Source organism: Podarcis bocagei (assembly GCF_964188305.1).
Source record: "Podarcis bocagei genome assembly, chromosome: 5".
In the NCBI taxonomy this organism is placed as follows: Eukaryota; Metazoa; Chordata; class Lepidosauria; order Squamata; family Lacertidae; genus Podarcis; species Podarcis bocagei.
The window spans coordinates 23,205,755-23,230,827 of NC_138129.1; the positions used below are offsets into that span (position 1 = coordinate 23,205,755).

The following is a 25,073-nucleotide window of genomic DNA, read 5'->3' on the forward strand; positions in this document are numbered from 1 at the left end:
CGAGATGTTTGTATGACACACTGGCCTTGGTTGCATATTTCAGATTCTTTCTTCAGTTTATCCAAATGGGTTTCTCCACCTTACATTAATCAGGTTTTCTCCTTCTCAAAGCTTTTTTCCAGGGTGTGACGTTGTGAATTTTGGCTCTTGGTTTGTGTTTGCCTTTCCCTTAATGCTGCTGTTCCTTCTTTTCGGATGGCTCTGGATCTCATTCCTTTATGGATGCATTAGCTTGAGGTACTTTCATGTCTGATTTATTTGTATGGTTTAACATTGATTGAAATTGTGGTCAAGGTAACCAGTTTAGCTGGGTCCTTATTGGAAATCTGATGGCTTTATGAGGGACCTATCCTTCTTTTGACTTGGGAACACTCCTGTCTTTCAGGTGTACATGTACTCTCTTGTTGCACAAGAAAAACTCTCTGTTCCTGTTTTTGAAAATGCAAATAATTTTTTAAAAAGAAACAGGAATAAAGAAAAACTAGATGACACAGTGCACTTGGAGCGCAAATACCACTGCTCTGGTGAAGAAGGCCCAGCAGAGAATTTATTTCCTCAGACTTTTAAAAAAGAACAATCTGAGTGAGAGACTGCTGGTGTCCTTCTACCGAGGCTCCATAGAGAGCATACTTACATACTGTATTTGTGCTTGGTTCTCCAGTTGTACAGCTAGGGAGAGGAAGGTGCTCCAGAAGGTCATAACCACAGCCCAAGGGATTATTGGTCACCCTCTCCCACCTTTGGAAGAACTGTACGGTTCCCGTTGCCTTAGGAAAGCAAACAACATCCTGCAGGATCCATCTCACCCGGGATACAGTCTGTTTGCACTACTGCCTTCTGGCAGGAGGTATAGAAACATCAAGTCAAGGACAAATAGACTGAAAAACAGTTTCTATCCAAGAGCTGTGGCCTTTTTGAATGCTGTAACTCGATAGTGAGATCTGGGAGTTTTTGGGGGTGGGTGTGGGTGTGGTTGGAAGGTGGTTTGTTTGATTGTTGTTGTTGTTTTGCTTTTGTTGTTTTTAAGGGATGGCATCCAATTTCGTTGCACTTGTGCAATGTTGCACTAGTGTAATGACAATAAAGAATCTATCTATCTATCTATCATCTATCTATCTATCTATCTAATGGGGTCATTTCATCAGGGCAAGCATTTTGGCTTGGCAAAATGGGATGTGTCTTTTACAATATCTCATTGACAGGCCCTTCCTTTTTGCTTTTAAAGTTGGGTGAGGCTCTACATGTTACATCTTAATATTTCTATTTTTGCACTTGAAAAATACAATTTGTGACTTTTTTGCTTGGCCACAAAACTCCAGTTTGAAGATACGCTTTTGAAGACACTGTGTTCAGAAACAAAGGAATTATTTTTAAAGAAAAAATATCCAAGCAGCTCATACTATAAAAACACACTTCTAAAGATAGCTGAACAATATGGAAACTTCATCACATGCACTAAGGCAGAGCTGATAATAAAATTACTTTCATTTTAATATACATGACTTAAGATAGCTAATTTATAAAGTTTAAATTTATTAAGCAAAGCAACCGTAGATAATAAAGATCATACAGTTCATAAAAAAGAGGGGAAATGTCATAATACCAACAGTCTATGGGTAAGGCAAAGAGTTTCTCTTAATATCATTTCAATTAGAATTCCAACAATAGTTAAAGAATTCTAATCTGTCCTCAAATAAGTTATTGCATGCATATTTAACTCATTTCCTTACTCGGAGCTGTTAGACCAGCCTATTTTATGAAGCATTTTTACAGCAATGGTCCTTTCCTATTTTCCCAGTAGTTGGCATAAGCACTTCATCAAGGAAAACAGATAGAGGTGTATCAAATGAATTCTGGTGTGGAGAAAGCGGAAAGGCCTCCTTCTTAGTACTAGAACTTGGGCATCCAATAATACTGAATGTTGGAAGATGCAAGATGGATGAACGAAAGTACTTCTCCACACAGTACCATATTGTTGAACTATAGAATTTGCTCCCACAGGAGGTAGAGATGGCTACCAGCTTGGTTGGTTTTAAAAGAGGATTAGACAAATTCATGGAAGATAAGGCTGTCCTCCACCTGCACTGTCAGAGGTTGCATGCCTCTGAATACCACGTGCTGAGAATCATGGATGAGGAGAGCATTGTTGCCCTCAGGTCCTGCTGGCAGGCCTCCCATGGGTTGTCCACTGTGAGAAGGGAATGCTGGACTAGATGGATCAATAGCTTCAGTGCTGGGTGGTCTAGACAGCTCTCCCACACAGGGTGCTGAGCCGAGGGGGTGCAAAATTGAGACGATCCATAATTGAGAAGATCCATTTGGGGGTGCCAAATTTCAGCTCCATACATGGCGCCATATTACGAAAGACTACCCAAGTCTGGCCCTGAGTAGCTTGATCCAGTAGGACTCTTCTTATGTTCTTATGGGATATTTTGGTGGTCTTCATGAGCACCAGACCTTTGAGGCCCACCCTTTCCCCTTGTGAATTCACATCGGATGCATTCTCTCACAAGATCACTGCAGAGGTGTCCTGACCACTGAGTTGGTGATCTCATTGCCCCAGAAATTTCTCAACCTTGTCACAAATGACCTTAAGGCAGTGTATATTGGTACAGATTTGTTGAGGTCCACAGAGTTTTGCTAATTTGTTGTAATGAGAGCAGGGTTCAAAGAATAAGGTTTTTTTTTAAAGAGGTGTTCTGTTGATAATTCTACTAGTTACTGAATTCCTGGGATATTTCGACCTGACTGTTTTGCACTTGCACCATTCAGGGATTTGTGCATTTTATTGCATGGTATGGGACGTGTTCCGTATTTTTCCGGGAATGATGCTTTTTACTGTAGCTGTTACGTAGGTTAAGATATAAAGTCCATAGCTGGAAATTTGGCCAAGAACAGGTTACATTTGACAGGGATTAAACTTCAGTGATTTCATAAAACAATGTGTTAATCAGTAATTGAGCAGTAACATGGTTTTATTGTAAATCTTTTGCTAATCTGGGTACTTACAACTTGCTTTCCAACTTCGACATATTCCTTCACTTGCAGTATTTAAAACAAGAGGCATTGCGAGAGTTTGTTTGGGGGTTATTTTTTTGGTGGTGGCACAGAGATTATGAGCCATTTCTGTTTATTGTGCACTTTACACTGTTGTTGCTAAAATGCATTTCTGACATCCCATAGCCTTCTTTTAAGCCTGCAGTGCTATAGTAATTCCAACAAATATATGGCTCATTGAAGTGCCATTATTTTTTCCATCAGCGAAATGAATAGTACCTTCAGAGCTACAATTTAATTCAGAAAATCAATGCAGGAGAATATACTGCTGTTGCATTCAGATTCTGCTTCCAGGCTTCCTATAGGTAGCTGGTTGGCCACAGGATGTTGAACTAGATGGGTCTTTGGCCTCATCCAGCCGGGCTTTTCTTATAATCTTACGAAAATGTAATAATTGCATTATTTCAAAGTGTACCACTATTAGTAATTTATATAATACTTTTCATTGGTATGTAAAAATATATATAGTCCATCTTGCTGATCTACTCAGCAGGATATATAAGTCACTGTCCCCATTTGCACATGGCAAACTGAGGTCAAAAGAGAGAGATTTTCCCAAGACTATCCATATACTTTTACTGATGAGTAGGGATTTGAATTCGGGCCTCATAAGTGAAATTCCAAAACTATGTGCACTGGAGTACTGTGGCTCTCATTTCTGTTCTGTTTGTTGAATTGTTTTGAAAGGAATTGATGCTTAAGGCCTTTTTTTTTAAAAAAAAAAGGAAAACGGGGTAAGAAAAAACCAAAACCAAAACCATACATTGCAAATAGATTCCCCCCCCCCCGCTTCCTCACTTTTTAAAATCAAAGACTCAAAGTAGATGCCAGTTTGCCAAAAGAATCGAGCAAGTGACCCTTTCCTTCAGAATTCTGTTCATAGTCATATGTTTGACTGGTTCGCAAACATTGGGTACACTTTATGTGATTGATGGAATCAAACTAGCTTTGTAGGTTTAATGAAAATCTAAGCAGTGCCAGAAATGTATTAAGCAGCGTGACGCAGTTAACCTGAAAATAGTCCAAGATGAAATTGCCCTTCATATGGACTCCTAATTGTGTGAGGTGGGTGGAGGAGAAGGCAGGTCAAACTGCAGATGAGCACTGAAGTTGCCTACTAAAAAAGGCTGAGCCTCACAGTAGCACATTAGTATTTCAGCCTTTGAGCCTCAAAATTCCTTATGCTTTGTTTCATCATCAGTGGCACATTTTGCATAATTACTCACTTGTTTTCTGGCTATTCTAATGCCTGAAACATGGAGCCGTCCTATTTTTTGATGTCCTCTGAATCAGAAACCTAACAATGGCTATCTCTAGAGAGGGTGCACGGAGGGGATGAATTACTGCAGAAGACAGAATGAATTTGCCCTGATTTTTAAGACAAATCATTCCTATGAATGCATGCTCTGGTGGTTCTTCTGTGACTGCGAGAGATGTGTCTTTTGCATAATGCCAAGAAGATGAAGTTACCTTTGATGACAGGGTGAGAATTTGGGAACATAGAATGGGTTATCATGTTGTGCGAAACTGACCAATAAATAAAAATAGTTAACTGTCTTTCCTAGCAAATGGTCCTAAGGTAGTGTACAATTCTAGCTATTTGCTAGTTTAATTTTTTATTGCAGTTTCTTAGTGGTGGTACATTTAAGGATGAAAATGAAATCACATTAAGGGCATAAAACTGAAACCTTAAAACCACAAAACAGAGAGTAAAAACTGGAACCTTCAAACAGCAGCAAGGACATTATGTAGTCAAATGCCTCCTGAATGTAACGACCTTAAATCCATTTATAAGCTTTCTGCAAGATAGTTTGATTCAGTAATATTTATGAATGAGAGTGCCTGAGGTCGTGTGAACAAAGCATTTTTCCCCTCCCTTGTTGTTGAGCTGGAGAAAAAAGAAATCGGAGATCAGAGCTGATGCAGAAGCCAGAGCCAGGACAGTGATAAGGGATGATTATCGGAAGCTGGGACCAATAAAGTAAGTCACAAGGAAAGCCATACAAGACTCAGTCAACTGTCTTTAAACCTGACTGTGGGGTGGAGAAATGGCCTTGGGCGGGGGGGGGGGGGGCAGAGTTTGCTGGGGGAAATTGATGTGTGTCTCTATGTGTGCGTGAAGGGTTAAGCACCCTCTTCTCCCATCTGCTAATTCTCTCCTACACACACACACACACACACACACACACACACACACACACACAGAGGTTATTTCATCAAATTCAGATTTGGGAGCACACATTCACCAAGGTAGTGTTTGGTTCCACTGTGTGTGATAATTAAATATGTGTGTGATATTTCTTTTCTTTTCTTTTTAAATAATTTTTATTCATTTTTAAACATATTAATTGTCATACATACCACAAACTTATACAATCTTTTTGGACTTCCATCAGCACCTCTGATGATCCCCCATTTTTATCATTTCTTCTGCATTTCTTAAATTCATATTGCCTTTAATTATCTTAACTAATGTCTTCCTTTTTATCCAGTTATGCAGTAATTCAAATTATTCACCTCACAAAGCTTCCTGCAAACCTACAAATGTAATCTGGTCATCACAATTACTTTTCAGATAGTCCGTAAATTTACACCAATCATCTGTTAATCTCTGGTCCCACCGGTTTCGAATTCTTCCTGTTAGTTTGTCTAATTCTGCATAGTCCATCAATTTCATCCAATCTTCTTTCACACACGAAAGAAGTGTGTGATATTTCTTTTGTTTGTCTGGTAGTCTGGGGTCAGTTTCCGTAGTTCATGAATGGCTATTCCATGGCCCTCCAGGTATTTATGGATTCCAGTTCCCATCATTCCTCACCATTAGACATGCTGGTCAGGGCTGATAGGGGTTGCAATGCGACAATATCTGGATGGCAACAGGTTTCCCTGCCTTAGACAACCCCAAAGTTTTTCTGCATTTTATCGGTTACCATAGGATAAGCATTTTTCTTGTTTGTTGCAAACACCACAGCTTTCAACTACTTCAGCCACAGCTGAAAGAAAGTTTAGCTCAGGCTATACCTCTGAAGCAAATCCTAAACTGCAGAGTCAACTGGAGACTTTACAGTTGATGATGGGCTGCTTAATTAATTCTGTTAAATTATTTATGCAAGGAACAAACTTATTCTCTAATTAGCCAGTCTAGTGCATTTGGAAGCATTTGTAGCACACTCACGAACAGTCCCAGAGACAAATGAAGCACTGAAGCCAAGACAGGAGTGAGCCTGCAGTAAATTACACCAACGAGCTGGAGTTAACTCCTTTTTAAAAGCAAAAACAGGATCTGCACAGGAGTGTGAGGCCTAAGGAGCACAGCAACTCATTTCCAGCAGGTCTTGCTCCCATGAAGCAGTTGCTGAAACTGAAGTTGCCCAACTCCCCACAGCTGCATAAGTCCCCTCTTATCCAGGGTTTTCTCCAAACAATCTGATACTGCACCTGCATGAAGCTAACTTTGCCTCCACTCTTTTTATGCCTCTTCTGGCTCTGGGAGACCAGTGGAGAGGAGAGCTGGTCACAGCAGGAGGGGGAGACACCCGTGCCTCTTCACCAGACAGACTCATCCCTGCTTCTTGGCCTTCCTCCTCTCCGGCCTCCACTTCTACTGCTGATTCTGGGATGCTTTCTGCCACCGACTCCCCCTGCTCACTAAGCACTGTTACCTCTTCAGCTTTTGACACCTCTTCCCAGTCTTCTCTCACTTCTCCCTCTGACCACTCATTGTTATTCTACCACCAATCCCTCGGATCTGAGCCTTCTTTCATGCTTCCTCCCACCATTCCTCTGCAGCCAATCAGTCCGTGACAAGATATCATGAATAATCATTTATGTAGTCTGTGTGAGAGATAGAAAAGTTGCATGCAGATTGCAAGGGGGAAATCAAGAGGATTTGGCTTTCTAAATCATTTAGTGTTTTGTTTTGTTTTTGCATATCACATTAAAGCCGGCATTTTTTTTTATTTTTTTTTATTATGAAATTTTTATTTAGATTTTCTGTCATACAACTGAAAAGAGAAAGAGAAATAATAATAATGAATGATTTTAGAATGTTGTTTATGCTGTACTTTTGTACTGTTTTATTGTTGTTAGCTGCCCTGAGCCCGGCTTCGGCCGGGGAGGGCGGGATATAAATAAAATTTATTATTATTATTATTATTATTATTATTATTATTATTATTATTATTACATAACAGAAAAGAAACATTAAATCATTATACATTAAATCATTATACAATATCCCAAAAGAAAAAAACATAAACAAAATAAAACAAACCCACCACCCTGTTTAGCGTCCCTCAAACCGCTACTCGTCTTGTCTGGAATCAATTTTACCCTTTTCACTGCATTCTGATTGTTTTTATTTTCTCTATATACATATATATCTCTTTGATAGATTATTGTTTTGATGCATTTACATTCTTAGTCTAAGCATATTAGCATGTATTTTTAGAGCAGTATTTTGTCAAAGCATTGCCATTCATTTTTTAGTTTTTGATTTGACTGCTGTCGTATAGATGCTGTTAATTTAGCCAATTTTAAATATTCGTTTAATTTAAGAATCCATTCCTCCTTGGTAGGTAGCTATTTAGCTTTCCATTTAGATGCTATTACTATCCTAGCTGCAGTGGTCGCATATAAGAAAATTCTTTTTTTCGATTTCGGTATTTCTTTTCCTAATAGGCCCAGTAAGTAAGCCTCTGGTTTTTTCGTTAATGGGATTTTAAGCATTTTTTTCAACTCCTCATGTATTTCTCCCCAGAAGTACTTAATTGGGGTACAACTCCACCACATATGCATTGTTGTTCCAGCTTCCTTGTTGCATTTCCAACAGAGGTTGGATTTCAGTTCATAGATTTTTGCTAATTTGACTGGTGTTAAATACCACCTGTGGAAAATTTTGATGAAATTTTCTTTTATTGTACTACAGGTGGTAAATCTTATATGTTTCTGCCAAAGTTTCTCCCATTGCTCTAAATATATTGTATGGCCGAAGTCTTGCGCCCATTTAATCATTTTCTCTTTCACTTCCTCGTCAGTCATGTCCAGATCTAGCAAAAGGTTATACATTTTAGATAGTATATATATATATTTAATAGTGCTCGAGGCTGCATACATTAATGAATTCTCTTTAGTGAAGCCTTTCTTTGAGTCTGAATTAAAGACACTTCCAAGTTGTATATGTTGCCATCTGTCGGAGACATAATGCCTTATTTCTTCATATGGTTTTCTTCTTAATTTACCTTGATCTTACATTATCAAATCTCTATATGTTGTCCATTCCTTGTTCATGTTTAGTTTTTTCATGGCACAGGCTTCTAGAGGTGAGAACCATCATGGTGTCATTGGCTCCAGTCTCGATTTGTACTTGCTCCAGACTTTAAATAATGCATTTCTAATTAAATGGCTGTTGAAATCTTTATGGGCTAAATCATTTAGTGTTAACCAGTCCTTTCTTTTTCAGATATAGTCGGTGCTAACCATTTCTTTAAAAGGCACTTTCATTAGCTGTTACTGTATTTGAGCACTCACAAATAACGGGATGCTGTAGACCTAGTTAAGTCTCCTTGCTAGCATCACTGAAACGGTTTGTTGCCACTGACGTGAACAATGTTTACTGCTGACCAATCTGTCCTGTCAATCACCATAGTCTTGTGGCAGCCTAAAAACTAACAGATGTATTGTGTCATAAGTCTTCATGGACTAGGGTTCATCTCTATGACAAGTTTTGTTGTTGTTTAGTCGTGTCTGACTCTTTGTGACCGCATGGACCAGAGCATGCCAGGCACTCCTGTCTTCCACTGTCTCCCGCAGTTTGGTCAAACTCATGTTTGTAGCTTCGAGAACACTGTCCAACCATCTCGTCCTCTGTCGTCCCCTTCTCCTTGTGCCCTCCATCTTTCCCAACATCAGGGTCTTTTCCAGGGAGTCTTCTCTTCTCATGAGGTGGCCAAAGTATTGGAGTCTCAGCTTCAGGATCTGTCCTTCCAGTGAGCACTCAGGGCTGATTTCCTTCTGAATGGAGAGGTTTGATCTTCTTGCAGTCCATGGGACTCTCAAGAGCCTCCTCCAGCACCATAATTCAAAAGCATCAATTCTTCGGCGATCAGCCTTCTTTATGGTCCAGCTCTCACTTCCATACATCACTACTGGGAAAACCATGGCTTTAACTATACAGACCTTTGTTGGCAAGGTGATTTCTCTGCTTTTTAAGATGCTGACAAGTTTACTGGTCCACAAAAGCTTATGCCTTAATAAAGTTGTCCTTGCTGGGGCTGATGGGAGCTGTAGCTGAACAACATCTGGGGGGCTATAGATTCCCCACACTTGCCCTAGACAATCTGGGTGTGCAGTACAGGCAGAGAGTCCTCTCATCCCTGCCCTTTGGGAGCTGCTAAGTAGATCCTGCTCATAGTTCCATCAATTAATTATCCAGCCATGGACCTTACCAGTTGCTCCAACCCCTCTGGGAGGCGGCATGCTTGGCTACTATAATTGGCTACTTTTAGAAAAGTAACAAAAACTCATCTGATAGTTTTTGAGACTATTATCTGATAAAACTGCTGCAGGCTGAATTTAGTTGTTGATTTTGTTCTTCTGCTTTATCAGTTACAAAGGTTGCATTCTCTCTTTCTCCCCCCCCCCTTGCAAACTGCTGTATTATTATTATTTTAAGCAGCACATAACTATTGCAAAATAAATAAATTGAGGGAACCTGAACATATCTGGGGGGAAAAGCACTTTTCACCGTTGGTGGATATTATGAAAGATTAGTGTCTACTGAAGCATTCATGTCACTATAAACCAGCAACCTGCAAAATATCATTGTAAGAATCAAAGGCCCTTTTTCCCCATTCTAAGAGCACAGAAAGTCTATTAAACCAGCCGTGGCCAATTTGATTAGCAACTCCAGATTTCTTCCAAATGGTTTATGTTCCTTAAATCTAATGTTTTGTTTTGTAATTTGGTTCCTAATCTTCTCTTGATATGTAAAACCAGGAAGAGAAGAGTACAATTTAATGATGCCCCATTATAAGGTAGCTTTCTCATCCTATTCCGTCCTCAACTTCCAAAAATTGAGATTTCAAATAATTGGTTCATGATTTTCTGTTTGTGGTTAGAACATCACATACACACACACACACACACACACACACACACACACACACACACACACAATTAAGGCAGCCAGGGAAGGGAGCAGGCTCTGTCCCTGCCTCTCTCTCTCTCTCTCTCTCTCTCTCTCTCTCTCTCTCTCTCTCTCTCTCCGTATGTATGTTTGTGTATGTGAGTGTGTACAAATCCACCCACCCTTCTTTCCCTGCCAGGGACTCAAGGTGGCTTGCAGATCATGATGCTTTTTGCTTGAATGCCAAGGCAAAGGCCCCCTTTGACTGTGGCTGGATAGCTCAGTCGGCAGAGCATGAGACTCTTAATCTCCAGGTCATGGGTTTGAGCCCCATATTGGGCAAAAGGGTTTCTGCCTTGCAGGGGGTTGGACCAGATGTCCCTGGTGGGTCCTTCCAACTCCTATGATTCCATGCATACCACAGTGCAAAGTACAGAGGCCCCATGTGTACCAGCTGTACTTGGTGGGGCACCGTTCTAATGGACAAGTGTAGATAAGGAGGAGGTCCTGCCCATGCCTTGCCACTGCTGTGTTCATTCCACATGAGGGATAGGAGCCTGAAATGGGCTAAAGTCTGTGGTCATTGAATCTTGAAACCTCCCACAAATGATCACTCTTCTGCTTTCTATCACATTCATCATTGTAAAAAACACACACCACACAGTCAAGTTGAGCAACCATGTGTTTCTTCTTATTGCATGATTTAGTTATAACATGGGAGGCCCAAGTTGTTAATCCGAATGCCTGCAGAGATATGTTGAAACACAAATATCTGCTCCTATGTATATTTTACAATTCCCCTCCATGAACTTCAGTGCTAAAAAGTTTGCTGACACTCGGGTTATATTTTAATTTTGGAAATGTGTATCTAGCCCAAGGCCACTTCTGCATTTTGTTCTGAAACAATCAAAATTCCCCTTTGCTCTTTTCTGCGCAACGTTGCCAGCCTTCCTCAGATTTCCACCTACTGGTCACAGTTGAACTCATCCTCAAGCAAGACTGGGGGAAATGATGTCTTCATTACAATGACTTGCTGCATTTCCTTCCTCTACAGGTTTGCTGAACAGGCAGTATTTGTACTTTTCTGCTTATTCGCAATCCTGCTATTCTCCAGAGACCCTAAGTTCATCCCAGGCTGGGCAAGCTTGTTCACACCAGGGTAAGAAATTTATTTCTGTATATTTCTGTCAGGCCTTTGTTCTCCATCCCCCCTTCCACACAAACACCCCCCCCCCTCGCACCAGCATTAATGTTTCATTTAAATGCTCATCTCAAGGGATTCTCTCAGAGTTTCTTTTTTGCCTGGGGGAGACATAGTATTCCCAGTCCCCTAACCTTGGGAGATGGTTGTGGCTGTGGGCCTCTTTGATCAGTAGTCAATCCATCAGTTATCAAGGGTCAAATTGAAGGTGGTTAACCTTCCTGAGATACATGTGCTTTCTCTTGCTTCTCTCTTCAGGTTGCATTTTCAAGGCTTACAGTTTGTTTTCTAGTAGAACAGTTGCCTGGTTTAGGACTGTAACTCACAGATTTAAAAACAGATTTACAAATTGTGAGTGTATCTGAAGATAAATAGGGACATAGAAAGCTGCCTCAGGCTGTGTACACATTGCCGTTTAGTCTGGCTCTGGTGTGCTCTCACCTCTGTTTTTCTGAATTTGCATACACACCATATTACCCAGGATGCAGAGCTATCCTGTAGTTTCTTGAGAAATAGTGCTGTTCCATGCATTTCCCCTCAAACCAGCTTCAATCCAAATGGAGAACTCAAGGTCACATTCACATCACAGTTAAGCTGAGGTGTGTACATTTGGGAGTGCCATTGCACATGTGCAGATGACAGCAGAAACTGAACAGGTTATGTGCCTTGGGTGAAGACACCCCTGCTCTTTCTCTGGTGCATACAGTCATGTGTAAATTTGACTTGAAACACAGTGGGAGAATCAACCTCTAGAATGGTTTAAGCCACTAATGTGTACATACAACTTTTGCACTGAGTCAGACCATTGGTCCATCAAGCTCAGTATTGTCCACATTGACTTGCAATGGCTCTCCAAGGTTTCAGACACAGAGAGTTGCATCCACACTTCCATCTGACCCACTGCTTCCTCCGGAGGAAACCTACGGTTTAGCACTGAATCAGAACCAATGGCAATTGGGCCTTCTGCGGATTGCTGTTTGTTCCGATTTAGCGCTAAAGAGTGAGTCTTCTGGGGGAAGGCAGTGGGCAAAGGCAACATCACTCGTCACCTAGAAAGCTTGGGACAAGTGGAAAGCTGTTAGGACCTGTGTTTTCTAGGCATGGGAGGAGTAGAATTGTGGACGAGTCCAGAATATTTCTTAGCACTCCCTGGTAATTCCAGGAATTGAGTCTGGGATATCTGCATGCAAAGTCACTGACCTTGGTCTCCTTTGACAAATGTTTCTTCTCTTCCACCACTTATTCTTGAAATTCTCCCTCCCTCCCTGTTAGGTTTGTCACCGATGCTGTTACTGGAGTCACAATAGTGACAATATTGTTCTTCTTCCCGTCGAAAAGGCCATCCCTTAAATGGTGGTTTGACTTGAAAGGTAAGCTTCTGGCTTTTGAAACCCTTTGACCTAGTTCTTCTGCTTTCTGTAGAATTGACTATAAAACTAGCCTTCAACAAGCACTAGGTACAGGGTCACTAGGTCACCATTTCCTGAATGACTCACCCATAGAGAAGCTTAGAGAACAATCTTACAAGGAAGAGAGCAGAGGAATAAGACTCATCTGTTGGCTCCTGATGTCCCAATGGGTCCCAACCAAGCATTAAAATACTCATCCCCTTTTCTTTTTAGAAAAGGGACACAGATATTCATCCTTTTCTGGTGCTGATTGGGAGATTTTCTCCCTGCCTAACAGTCCAAGGTTCTCCAGACACCATCTACTGCCCGCCATCTATATGTCCCTGGTGTTATCTTTTCTGCCTGTGAAGTGCTTCATGCTACGAAATAAACCAGTGTGCTCACAGACATCTGGAACATTGGTACACAGATGAAGTTAAAAACCTGGAAGATTGTGTGACTTGCTTCCTGTTCAACAAAAGCACATCATACGAGGACTTGAGCAATTGCAAGGAATAGCTCTATGAAGGGTTAAGAGAGAAAAGTGGAAGCTATCTCTTGTTCAGCCTTCATGCGTTAATAAGGCCTCTCTTGTGAAATAGGGTACCTTGCTTTGCAAAAAAATCCTTTTATGACCTTTTATGGATGAGATCTGGGTTTTCCTTTACCATACATCTCACAATCTTTGAGCTGCGAGTAGAAAATTAACGTTGCGGTTAACTTAGATCCAAAGTGCAAATGAAAGGGGGAGGGGGATGTCCAAATGTTGCTGGACTACAGCTCCCATCATCCCTAATCATTCCCCTTGCTGGCTGGGTCTGATGGGAGTTGGAGTCCCACAACATCTGGTGGACCACTGCTTCCCCCTCCCTGCCTTAGGCTGTGGTCACAAAGTTTGCTAATCTCTCTATGTTCACAAACCTCTTTGTCTAGCGCCAAACACAGAGAACCAGCCCTTGCTGACTTGGAGAAAAGCCCAGGAAAGTGTACCATGGAATATAATCCTATTGCTTGGAGGAGGTTTTGCCATGGCAAAAGGATGTGAGGTATGCTTGTTAGAATGCAGCCTGTAAAAAAAAATAAAAATGCACCACTTTCCATCTTTTCTAAAGGGACTGGGTTGTTGTTGTTTTTTAGGGCACCTGTCATGGACTGGTTGGATGCAGAGGAGCGGTGGGAGGCATTAGCTGGGGAACCCCCAAGGGAACCCCCAGGGGAAGAAGGCTCAAAGCCAGGGGATTGTTGGTGGGACAACAATGAGTGTTCAGAGGGAGAAGAGGGGGAGAGCAGACTGGGAGGAGGAGGCAACGGAAGCTGAAGAGGCAACAGGGTTTAGTGAGCAGGAAGAGGCTGTGGCAGAGGGCAGTCCAGGATCTGAAGCTGAAGCAGAGGCTGGAGAGGAGTGGGGTCAGGCTGCTGAAGAAGCCAGGGAGCCTCCCCCTCTGCTGTGACCAGCTCCCCTCCTCCCTGGTCTCCCAGAACACTGAGAGGAATGAAGAGGGCAGAGCAAAGAGAGATAAGGTGAAGGAGCCTCAGGTTCCTGGGGAAGGAGCTGGGGGAGGAGTTTTCAAGAGCGGTGGGAACACAGGGAGCTTCAGTCCTCGCAACTGTCTCCTTGGGGCAAGACCTGTGCTATGTTGGTTTCTTTGAATTAAAGAGTTAACTTCTCTGAAACCAGGTGTCTTATTGCTGAGCTGCTCCAGACTTTGGCTCCTGACAGCATCATGACACTTGATTACTGCAGAACAAGCTACATGCTACTTTGCATGCATGATTGCATTCATGTGTGTGACTAATTCGGAGCATGACCAGCTCTCTTTTTTTAACCATTCTTACACACACACACAATGTTCTGGGAAATGGCCGCTTACCTGGAAATCTTGAGGAGTGATGGTTTGTGGGCTTAGCATGGCTGCAGTGTGGCCCAGAGCCATTTTACATCAATGGTCGTTGAGGCAATGCCTGCTTCTTCCCACCATGGCCATGGGTCAGCTGACTGGGGACCATTTTCAAACGAGCCTATCAGGAGGCTGCCTGGAGGTGAGGTTGTGGCAGCGGACCTGAAATATGATTTGACCTGCATCATAGGGCGACACTCAACCTAGGGCCAGCTCAGCCCTCTCATCTGCCAGCTGGCGAGCTGTTTGATGTCAGATACATACCCAATGCCTTCGGCAAAGTCTACTTAAAATGTTGTGGCCTACTTCAACCTAAGTGGAGGTTTCTTCCTGTGGTAAATGTTAGCTTTGCTGGGGGCGATTTTAATCAAGACTAGAGCCAATCCCACCAGCCTGTTTGCACTGCACTGCTATTGACAGGAGATCAGATAAGCCCCACAGACGACTACTGCATTTAATGTAATGTGTAGTTCGGGCCTAAGCGCTAAAACAAGCAATACTTTCAGACATGGAAGAGCCTTGGTGAGTTGATTTGCCTGCTCATTTTCACATGCTAAAGTGGCCAAGTAGTGTTTGCACATTTTGTCATCCTAGGAAACATTACGAAACCAGGGTTTTCCAGGATGTGGTCACAATCTTAGTATCCTTGCAAGGCCAAATTCACCACATAGCATTTGAGGAGAAAGTCATCTTGTGGTGAATGTTCAACTTCAAAAATGGTCATGGGAGTTGGCTTTCATTTGCAGTAGATTTGTGTTTTAAGAGGACAAATGTCCCACAGCTCATACAAGCTGACAAAACTACCTCAGAGGAAGCTCTCTCATACTTTAATAGCTTGACCATTGGTATCATACTGCCAGTGCTAAGGAAGATTTTGCCATGTGTGGAGCATATATGTGGTAGTTTGGGTATTAAAATGGCGCCTGGGGGAGGGTAAATTTCAATTGCAAGTGAAATGATCTGTTCCTGAGTTATCATCTCATGACGAGAGCTGAAAAACACAGGAAAAAATCAGCCACCATAGAATCACTTGTGCAAACTGTGATTGTTTTTATATGTTTGTTTTTAGTATGTTGTTGTTTTATTTTAAAAACATATTGTTTTGACAATGGTGTATTTGCTGCCCTGGGCCCCTTTAAGAGGGTGGGTGGGCTTTAAATTTAATACACACATAAATTTTCTACCCTGCTATAGGAGTCTGGCTTGTCTGTCTGGATTGGAGGCCAGCTTGATCCCCTGGAGAACCTCCCTCCTGCTGTTGCTGTTATTCTCATTACGGCAGTGATCGCGTTATTCACAGAATTTGCAAGTAACACAGCCACAATCATAATCTTCCTGCCTGTCCTGGCAGAACTGGTAAGGGGCATATGCACACCTTTCAACCAAGGGGTTAAGTTAAAGGTATGAATGTGAATGAATGTTTATTATTATGGCCAAACAACCAAGCATACTAAGTTAAGAGTAGAGTGGCCATTGCTGCTATTGAGAGAGAGAAATATATAAAGGCAATTTATATATGTTGATTTATATGTATAGATGCAGATTTAGACATAATTACTATAATGTAAATAGAAATTGGGACGCGTGTGGCGCTGTGGATTAAACCACAGAACCTAGGACTTGCTGATGAGAAGGTTGGCGGTTCGAATCCCCGCAACAGGGTGAGCTCCCGTTGCTCGGTCCCTGCTCCTGCCAACCTAGCAGTTCAAAACCCCTCAAAGTGCAAGTAGATAAATAGTTACCGCTCTGGCGGGAAGATAAACGGCGTTTCCGTGCGCTACTCTGGTTCACCAGAAGTGGCTTAGTCATGCTGGCCACATGACCCGGAAGCTGTACGCAGGCTCCCTCGACCAATAAAGCGAGATGAGCGCCGCAACCCCAGAGTCAGCCATGACTGGACCTAATGGTCAGGGGTCCCTTTACCTTTTAAATAGAAATTAATTTCACCATAGCGGGGAAGATTTGACCTGGGTGACCAGCATGCCTGTTCTGTCTGCTATCCAAGTGCAAATGGGCAACTTCAAGGCTCCCCCTGCTCTTTCTTCTTATGGTTCTGTGAACTGGACTTGGGCAGCACAGCTCTTCAAATAGAGGACACCTTCGAGTAGAATAACTCTTTAGATATAAGGTAGTCCTTAGCAACTTGAACACATGGCTCACCCTAATCTTGGGTGGTAGGAGGAAAGTTGGCCTATATCATCATCATCATTATTACATCCCACCCTTCACTCAAAGATCCCAAGGCGATGTACATTTGGTTTCTCTTCTGCATTCTGTCCCTCATTAACAACAACTCCATGTGGAATAACTAGTGGGAGACTCAAAAGTACTTTTCAGCTTTACTTCTGAAAAATATTACTAGGCTGACACCTCAAGGCAGACAGCCAGCTTTTGAACCCACAGAGTCCGCATGTACTATTCTCAGTGAACAGCATGCCCTCTTCTGACCTGCTTATTCTGCCTGAGGAAACTTCTGGACTCAGCTGAATAGGATTTTGTGTTATGATTGGGCTTCCTTCCACAATTCCCCATATTCAGATAGCCAGAAATAAGGCTCCTTGTGCCTATTTCAAGAAGGCTCTCTCTCTCTCACTGTGTGTGTGTGTGTGATGGAAAACAAACCTCCAGTGGCCTGTTTCACACAACACGATAAACCAAACTCTGGTTTACTGGGACCACACAAACATGCAACTTGCTGGAGAGGAGCTCACAGCTTCTTTACTCCTCTCTAGCTTTTTATTACTCCCACACTGCGGACCTTAAGTTGTTCTTGGACACTAGTTCCCATCAGCCTCAGCTATCATCGCCAGTAATCAGGGATGATGGGAGTTGTAGTCCAGCAACACTGAAAAAGATGCAGGCTCCTCATTCCTGGTCCAGCATGTTCTACCAGGATCATGAAGAGCAGGTGTTGGGAAACCTTTGACTTTCCAGATGAACTGCAACTACCATCAGCCCCAGCAATCATGACTAATGGGCAGGGTTGATGGGAGCTGTAGTTCAGCAACATCTGGAGGGCCAAAGGTTTCCCATGCCAAATCTAGTGGAAGCTTTCAGAAGGAACTATGATCACACAAAAACTTCTTTGCAGTCTTTTCAAGAATCTCATGCGATGCTTACAGTTCAGCTAATAAATCATAACGCACGCACCCCTTTTGTTTTTTTCAAGGCCATTCGTCTGAAAGTGCATCCCCTCTACTTAATGATACCAGGAACCATAGGATGCTCATTTGCTTTCATGCTTCCAGTCTCTACACCCCCAAATTCAATTGCCTTTGCTTCTGGGCACTTACTGGTTAAAGATATGGTAAGTAATTTTACATAGTAATCACTATCAATAGCTTAATTATCTAGAGCAGGAGAAGGCCATAGAGGTGAGGAAAGGGTGTTCAGTTCTCTTCCCCTGCCAAACTTCCCCAAAACAGCCTCTCTCAGGAGCTGCTATTTGTATTTCGGGGGAAGCTCGCCTTGGTTCCAATGGAGGCTTCCCTTGAGATGCAAACAGCAGCTTCAGTCGGGTTCTGGTTTCCCTTTGACAGCTATTTACATAATAAAAAGGCATGCACCTTACTTGCATTCACGCAAGTGATGGCATGTTTAATGTGGCATGCCCTATCCAACTATTTGTGCCCAGGAGAATGGATGACATCAAAACATCAAACTGTTTATTCCTTCTTCACTCACAGTAAATTATTGTTGGGTCTTCCAGCAGTAAGTTAGCACCAAATTATGTCTGGTCAACTGTAGAAGCACACTGGATGAAACACACATCTCTGCCACCACTTTTACAAAGTCTTCATTCCTTTCCAAAATGTGGGCAGAATATTACTAAATTTTAGGTTTGTTTGTTTTTGAAGGAATTGCTTAGCTGTGGGTGGGTGGCATTAGCAAGTTCAGCTGCGTGACAACCATTTTGAAAGTGGAGCTGAGAGGAACTGAGAAGGGGCAAATTCTGTTGCTTAGTTCGCTATCCACTTCCTCTCAACTTTGTTTACAAAATGGCAGCCAGGCTACCAGTCTCTCAGCTCAATCTACAGTGAGGGGAGTGCCTTGGATTTTAAAGCACAACAGACCAGGGGCTATGGTCCACCAGCTCTTCCCAAATTTGTCCCTGAACTTTGGGGAAATTTCTTCTCGCACCCTGAAAAACAAACAAAACAAAACAAAACCCTGAATGTTCCGCTGTGATGAACATTCAGTGCAGGCCTAAGTAGGAGCCTATTCAGCAGCAAAGTGCCAATGTTCATATGTGTCTAAGACCAAGGGTACTTTCAGATTGGGGTTTAACATTGCAAATGGTTAGGTGAGATATTGCCAACAGGACCCTGTCAACAGGCTTTGTAAATAGCTAAACAAATAACCCATAATGGATTTCACCTGGAAAGAGTAATTCCAGTTTTTGGGGGGGAGGTGGGGTGAGATTCAGGCTGGCATTTTGATGTCAATGACATCATTTGGACACTGCAATAAACTTACATCCATGAGGAGCACCGATGCCACAATAAACACCCACCTGGAAGCACCCATAGCAGTTTTTCAGTATTACAGAAGAAATTGGGAATTAGGTGTGAACGAAATTTTCAGTTTTTAAGGTTCAGTAAGGTTTGCTCACAAATGTGAGGGCTGACAATGGAAAAGTTAATCCTCGTGTTTGTTGGCAAGCTTCTATATTTATTCTATTCAAAGAACATAATTCCAGCAGAGAACTAACAAGTAATTGCAGTCTCACCCCTGGCTCCTGTCACTCTTCATTTGTTTTCAAGTTTCCAGGGCTTGAGGGTATGAACTAACCAAAGCCTTGTGTAAAAAGAGATGGAAAACAGGAATTTACCAATTATTCCAAATGAATTTTTTCCAAGCAGATCACCACCAGATATTGCAGAAGAACTTAATTTTCTCACTTACTCTTACCTAAAATGCATAGTACAAATGGTTACATTTCTGTCCTGTTATCAGACTTTGAAACAGCATGAAATTCCAGCACTAGAATTTTCTTGACTTCTCTGATTGGGTATGAGTTATTTGTCCAAACATGCTTAGAACAATTTCACTGATGGTTTTCATTCAGGAAGAGGCCTAGACGAGGGAAGGATGGAAGAAATTGCAACATACTACCTTAGGAGAGATAGAATGAACATTTATAATTTAGTTAAACGGTCAAAGACAGGTAGGGGGGACACTCACCTGTCAAAATCTCCTTTGCAGCTTTACCAGCTTCCCTTTGAAGCTGGCTCTTTCTTTCTTTAAAGAGGATTTGATTTGTAAACCCCAATGCATTGTTCTCCATTATACAAAAACCATTCACCCAGAAGGCAGGTTTAGCTCTAATGAATTTACAGGAGTGTAGAGGCTTGTTCAGAGAAACTTCTTGACAGTTCAACAATGGAACCGATTACTTAGAAGGCTTGTGTGGAGGACTCCCTGGTCCTGAATAGGGTAACTGTGCCCCTGAAGGACCAGGTGCGCAGCCTGAGAGTCATTTTGGACTCACAGCTGTCCATGGAGGCGCAGGTCAATTCTGTATCCAGGACAGCTGTCTACCAACTCCACCTGGTACGCAGGCTGAGACCCTACCTGCCCGCGGACTGTCTCGCCAGAGTGGTGCACGCTCTAGTTATCTCCCGCTTGGACTACTGCAGTGCGCTCTACGTGGGGCTACCTTTGAAAGTGACTCGGAAACTACAACTAATCCAGAATGCGGCAGCTAGGCTGGTGACTGGGGGCGGCCACCGAGACCACATAACACCGGTCTTGAAAGACCTACATTGGCTCCCAGTACGTTTCCAAGCACAATTCAAATGTTGGTGCTGACCTTTAAAGCCCTAAATGGCCTCGGCCCAGTATACCTGAAGGAGCGCCTCCACCCCCATCGTTCTGCCCGGACGCTGAGGTCCAGCGCCGAGGGCCTTCTGGCGGTTCCCTCATTGCGAGAAGCAAAGCTACAGGGAACCAGGCAGAGGGCCTTCTCGGTAGTGGCGCCCGCCCTGTGGAACGCCCTCCCATCAGATGTTAAAGCGATAAATAACTACCTGACATTCAGAAGACATCTTAAGGCAGCCCTGTTCAGGGAAGTTTTTAATGTATGATATTTTAGTGTATTTTTGGTTTCTATGGAAGCCGCCCAGAGAGGCTGGGGAAACCCAGCCAGATGGGCGGGGTACAAATAATAAATTATTATTATTATTATTATTATTATTATTATTATTATTATTATTATTATTATTGTGATTCTCCCTCCCCAGAAGTCTTTGGACAGCCACTTTGGAAAGCTTTTGTGTTTTCTGCATCGCACAGCGGGTTGGGCTCTATGATGCCACAGATCATCATGATCTCTAAATCTGTTCCACCCCTCGTGGGTTTCTTCCACAGGCAAGGACGGGTCTGCTTATGAATCTGATGGGAGTTTTGTTTCTGAGTCTGGCTATCAACACTTGGGCCACGGGCATCTTTCAGCTGGGCAGCTTCCCTGACTGGGCCAACATCCATTCAGAAAACACGACCCTGCTGGTGGATGTGCAGAACGTCACTCTAAACTCAATGAGTAAATTATGAACAGGACAACCTTGTTGCGGGAGGAGCGCTCCCCCTTCAAATTTGGGCACTGAATTAGACCCACAGCAAGTACAAGAACGCACAGGTGATGGCGTCGTTGATGCCCCTCCTTATACAGGACTGCCATGTTCCTTTTATGTTTGTTTTTATAAATATTCGTGAGTACTCACTGGATAATTATTTTGTGCCTTGGAGTAGTCTCTCCACTTTCATGCCAAAAACCTCCCATCAGGCAGTTCTTAGGTAGGTTTAGACCTTAGTGCTGCATTGAATTCCACCCTTTGAGTGTGAATCCTAGGACACTGTGTGTAAATAAACAGTGACTGTGAACTGCAAGCCCTCTGCAAGTAGCTGCAGCGGATTCTGTGAAAAACTGCCAAGTCAGGAACACTATTAGTACACATATTATACCCAATCAGATCATATCCATTATCCAAATGTCATGTCTTGTTAGACCTTGTACAGCCATGATCCTAAAATCTGCCTATAGTGGTCTGTAGCCCGACTACTCACACAAAATGCCCCTATAGCCAATGGAATATTGGAAGATGCCTTATACTGAGTGAGAATGAGAGAGAGATACCTCAGTATAATCTGTCTGCTGCTGTATTGTCTCACAGGCAGCAGCTCCCTGGGGTCTTAGTCAAGGTCTTTCTCAGTCGTAGGTGGAGATGCTGGAGTTTGTACAGGGTACCATTTGCATGCAGTGATAAACCAAAAGAAAGAGATCCCTCAATAAGACATACAAAATATTCAGGTCGTGGACCAAAGAATGAATGACAAGAAGAATAAATTAGTAACGAAATTCACATATAAGGATACAAAACAATATGAAACTATGTTTCAATGGAATAAATAACCAATGTAAAACCTGAATATAAGCAGAAGCAATAAACCACCCAGATATCAGTGATAAACAATCCCAAATGCATATGTTGTAGAATACTACATAATCCAAATACTATATAGCAGTAGAACTGCAGGTGAATGATGAAAATTCACTGGGATGAAGGCTGAAGTTTTAACCATGGCTATAGCAGATCCTTTCCCGGTACTGTGATCCAAGCTTATAAGCTTGCCTCATTTTAAATATGTTTAGACTTATCTGTATTCATTCTACAGCTTACAAAAAATGAAGTAAGAACAGTGGGAATGACTACTCCAGAGACTGGCAGGAGAAGTATATTGGTGACAACACAGGTGCTAGCCAGTAGGTGCTCTCCATAAGTAGCTTTGCCTATGTTCAGAACCAAACCAAACCAAATATACAAACTTGGCTTTTCAGAGGTCATTCTGGGACAGAAAGATGTTTGTTCACATTGCCCATAGGAGGGCACTTCTATACTGACATGTTACATCTGTCTTCATCCTGAGTGAGCTTAATCTTTCACTCTAAGGCAGCTCGCCATCTAGCAGCCACAAACAAATGGGAAGGGTTGTGACCTACCTCACAGGGTTGTTGTGAAGATGAGTGATATAATGGTGGTAGAAGTTTGAAGGGTTGTAGAAGTGATAAATACAAGTCACTCAGCTGCTGATGCTGACTTGAGAATTGTGGATAAGTGGTGCGAATGTGCACCCTTAGCTGTGTGAAATATGTCTCTCTGTATTGGTCTTAACTATGCAAACCTTAAAAGTCTAAACTGTGGAGACTGACATGCCAACAAGAGATGTGCTAATTTAGTGAACATTTCCAGAGGATTATTATTGTTGGGATTTAAGGGGGGGGAGGGGTTGATTCTTTGATTTCTTTTTATATAAAACTGATTATTTGGGTACTTTCAATGAAAGTGTTTGTAAATGGACAGTGATTCTAATCACCTCTGTAATGCAAATTCTACCTTTTGACGCTGTGTGTGTGTTTGTAAGAAATGGACTTATCATTAATGAAATATCACTGCTGAAAGCATGTTTTGAAAGATACGACACTGGAAGTTGCGTTGGGGCTGGGGAGGAGGCTTAAAAGCGAATTCTTGATGTGATGCAGAAGGAAAGATTCAGTGGCTTTGTAATTCTGCTGCCTTGCCTTATTCAGGATCTGTTCCTGGACCACAGCTGGTGAATACAGCCATTAGATCTACATCTCTCTCCCTCTCCTTCTCTTTAATCACAGTTGCTGCTGCTTTGAAAACCGCATTAAAATTGCATCATGGATACAAGTGTAAGCAGAGGTCAAGCGAAAAGCACAAAAAATGCATCATCAACTAAGCATCATCAACTAAGCTCACTCTTTGCTGCCCAAGCCTCACCATTATGAGAATTGAAAATGCAATGCATTTATCAGCCTCTTTCTTGCACTACAGTGGTACCTCGCAAGACGAATGCCTCGCAAGACAAAAAACTCACTAGACAAAAGGGTTTTTTGAGCTGCTTCGCAAGACGATTTCCCCTATGGGCTTGCTTCGCAAGATGGAAACATCTTGCAAGTTTGTTTCCTTTTTCTTAACACCGCTAATACAGTTGCGACTTGACTTCGAGGAGCAACTCATAGAACACGGTGTGGTAGCCTTTTTTGAGTTTTTTAAAGACTTTGGTGATTTTTGAAGCTTTTCCAAAACTTTCCTGACACCGTGCTTCGCAAGACGAAAAAAATCGCAAGGCGACAAAACTCGCGGAACAAATTAATTTCGTCTTGTGAGGCACCACTGTATTAATATCTACACTTCTTAGCCATAGGGAAAGTGTGGCGCTTATGTCTCTCCTGCTGCACATTGTCATGGGTTCATGAGCATTACAGGAGACAGTACTCAAAAAGAAAGGTATCCCAATGGAAAATGTAGGATGTAATCCTATGCAGACTAGGTAAAGGTAAAGGGACCCCTGACTGTTAAGTCCAGTCATGGACGGCTCTGGGGTTGCGGTGCTCATCTCGTTTTACTGGCCGAGGAAGCCGGCGTTTGTCTGCAGACAGCTTCCAGGTCATGTGGCCAGCGTGACTAAGCTGCTTCTGGCGAACCAGAGCAGCGCACGGAAACGCCATTTACCTTCCTGCTGGAGCGGTACCTATTTATCTACTTGCACTTTGACGTGCTTTCAAACTGCTAGGTTGGCAGGCGCAGCGACCAAGCAACGGGAGCTCACCCCGTCATGGGGATTCGAACCGCCGACCTTCTTATCGGCAAGCCCTAGGCTCAGACTACTTGAGCATAAATCATGCTGACCTTCTGAATAAACATGCATAGGGTTGAGTAGATACAGTAGTTTGGCCAAGCCATTGAAACCATTGTATTAAAGTGTATAGTGGCATTGATAGCTTTTAGGGCAACTTCACAAGTATCCATATCTATTTTGGGTTGCATGGCAGCAGGTCCATTGGGGGCCTCAGTCTATTTTTAGCCAGCCAGCCTAGGTCCTTACTTAGAACCAGATGAGGGAGCAGCACTGCCTGGCAGCTTTCTCCTACACCTTTGTCTCATTGTTTCCCTTTGTAGAAAGCAGCAGGAAGAAGGAGGATGGGGACAAAATGAGAAAGAGTTGGGCCTGCCTCTTATTTGTTCTGGCTACACCTGTGGTTTGGGCTCCATATCTTCTACCCCACTAGCCCCAATGTCTACCAGATGCCACTGTTAGCTTTCTACCTTTGTGTGACCAGCCCTGCCGCTATGGCTTGGGCAGCAGGAATTTAAGCAGGCATAATTTTCCAGGAATAGGGTGTATGATAGGACATAACCCACTTTTTGAATTACAGCTATCAGGCTGCAATTAAAAGCACGGGGGCAAGACCAGAAAATCTACAAACTTCCTTTCTGTCTTGTCCCGTCTCCCCCAAGATTCTTGTATGTCCTTCAACAGTGGCCAGTGCCTGCTACTGCTACTTCATTTTAACTTTCATTTGGGAATATTCTCTTTCT

The 25,073-nt window shown here is 42.6% G+C and overlaps 1 protein-coding gene and 1 long non-coding RNA gene across 3 annotated transcripts in view; both read left to right on the forward strand.

Annotated features, from left to right (window-relative positions):
- SLC13A3 (solute carrier family 13 member 3) overlaps positions 1-23,304 on the forward strand; it is a 47,759-nt gene extending 24,455 nt beyond the window's left edge. For both annotated transcript variants that reach the window (XM_081196248.1, XM_081196249.1), the window contains exons 6-13: positions 112-237; positions 4,946-5,038; positions 11,238-11,342; positions 12,657-12,754; positions 13,706-13,818; positions 15,865-16,026; positions 17,840-17,977; positions 21,040-23,304. In XM_081196248.1, coding sequence (XP_081052374.1) covers positions 112-237; positions 4,946-5,038; positions 11,238-11,342; positions 12,657-12,754; positions 13,706-13,818; positions 15,865-16,026; positions 17,840-17,977; positions 21,040-21,222 — 1,018 coding nt within the window. In that variant the 3' untranslated portion in view covers positions 21,223-23,304. The remainder of the gene's footprint in view (positions 1-111; positions 238-4,945; positions 5,039-11,237; positions 11,343-12,656; positions 12,755-13,705; positions 13,819-15,864; positions 16,027-17,839; positions 17,978-21,039) is intronic.
- LOC308588438 overlaps positions 1-25,073 on the forward strand; it is a 243,543-nt gene that overhangs the window by 90,287 nt on the left and 128,183 nt on the right. The gene's annotated exons all lie outside the window — the stretch shown is intronic.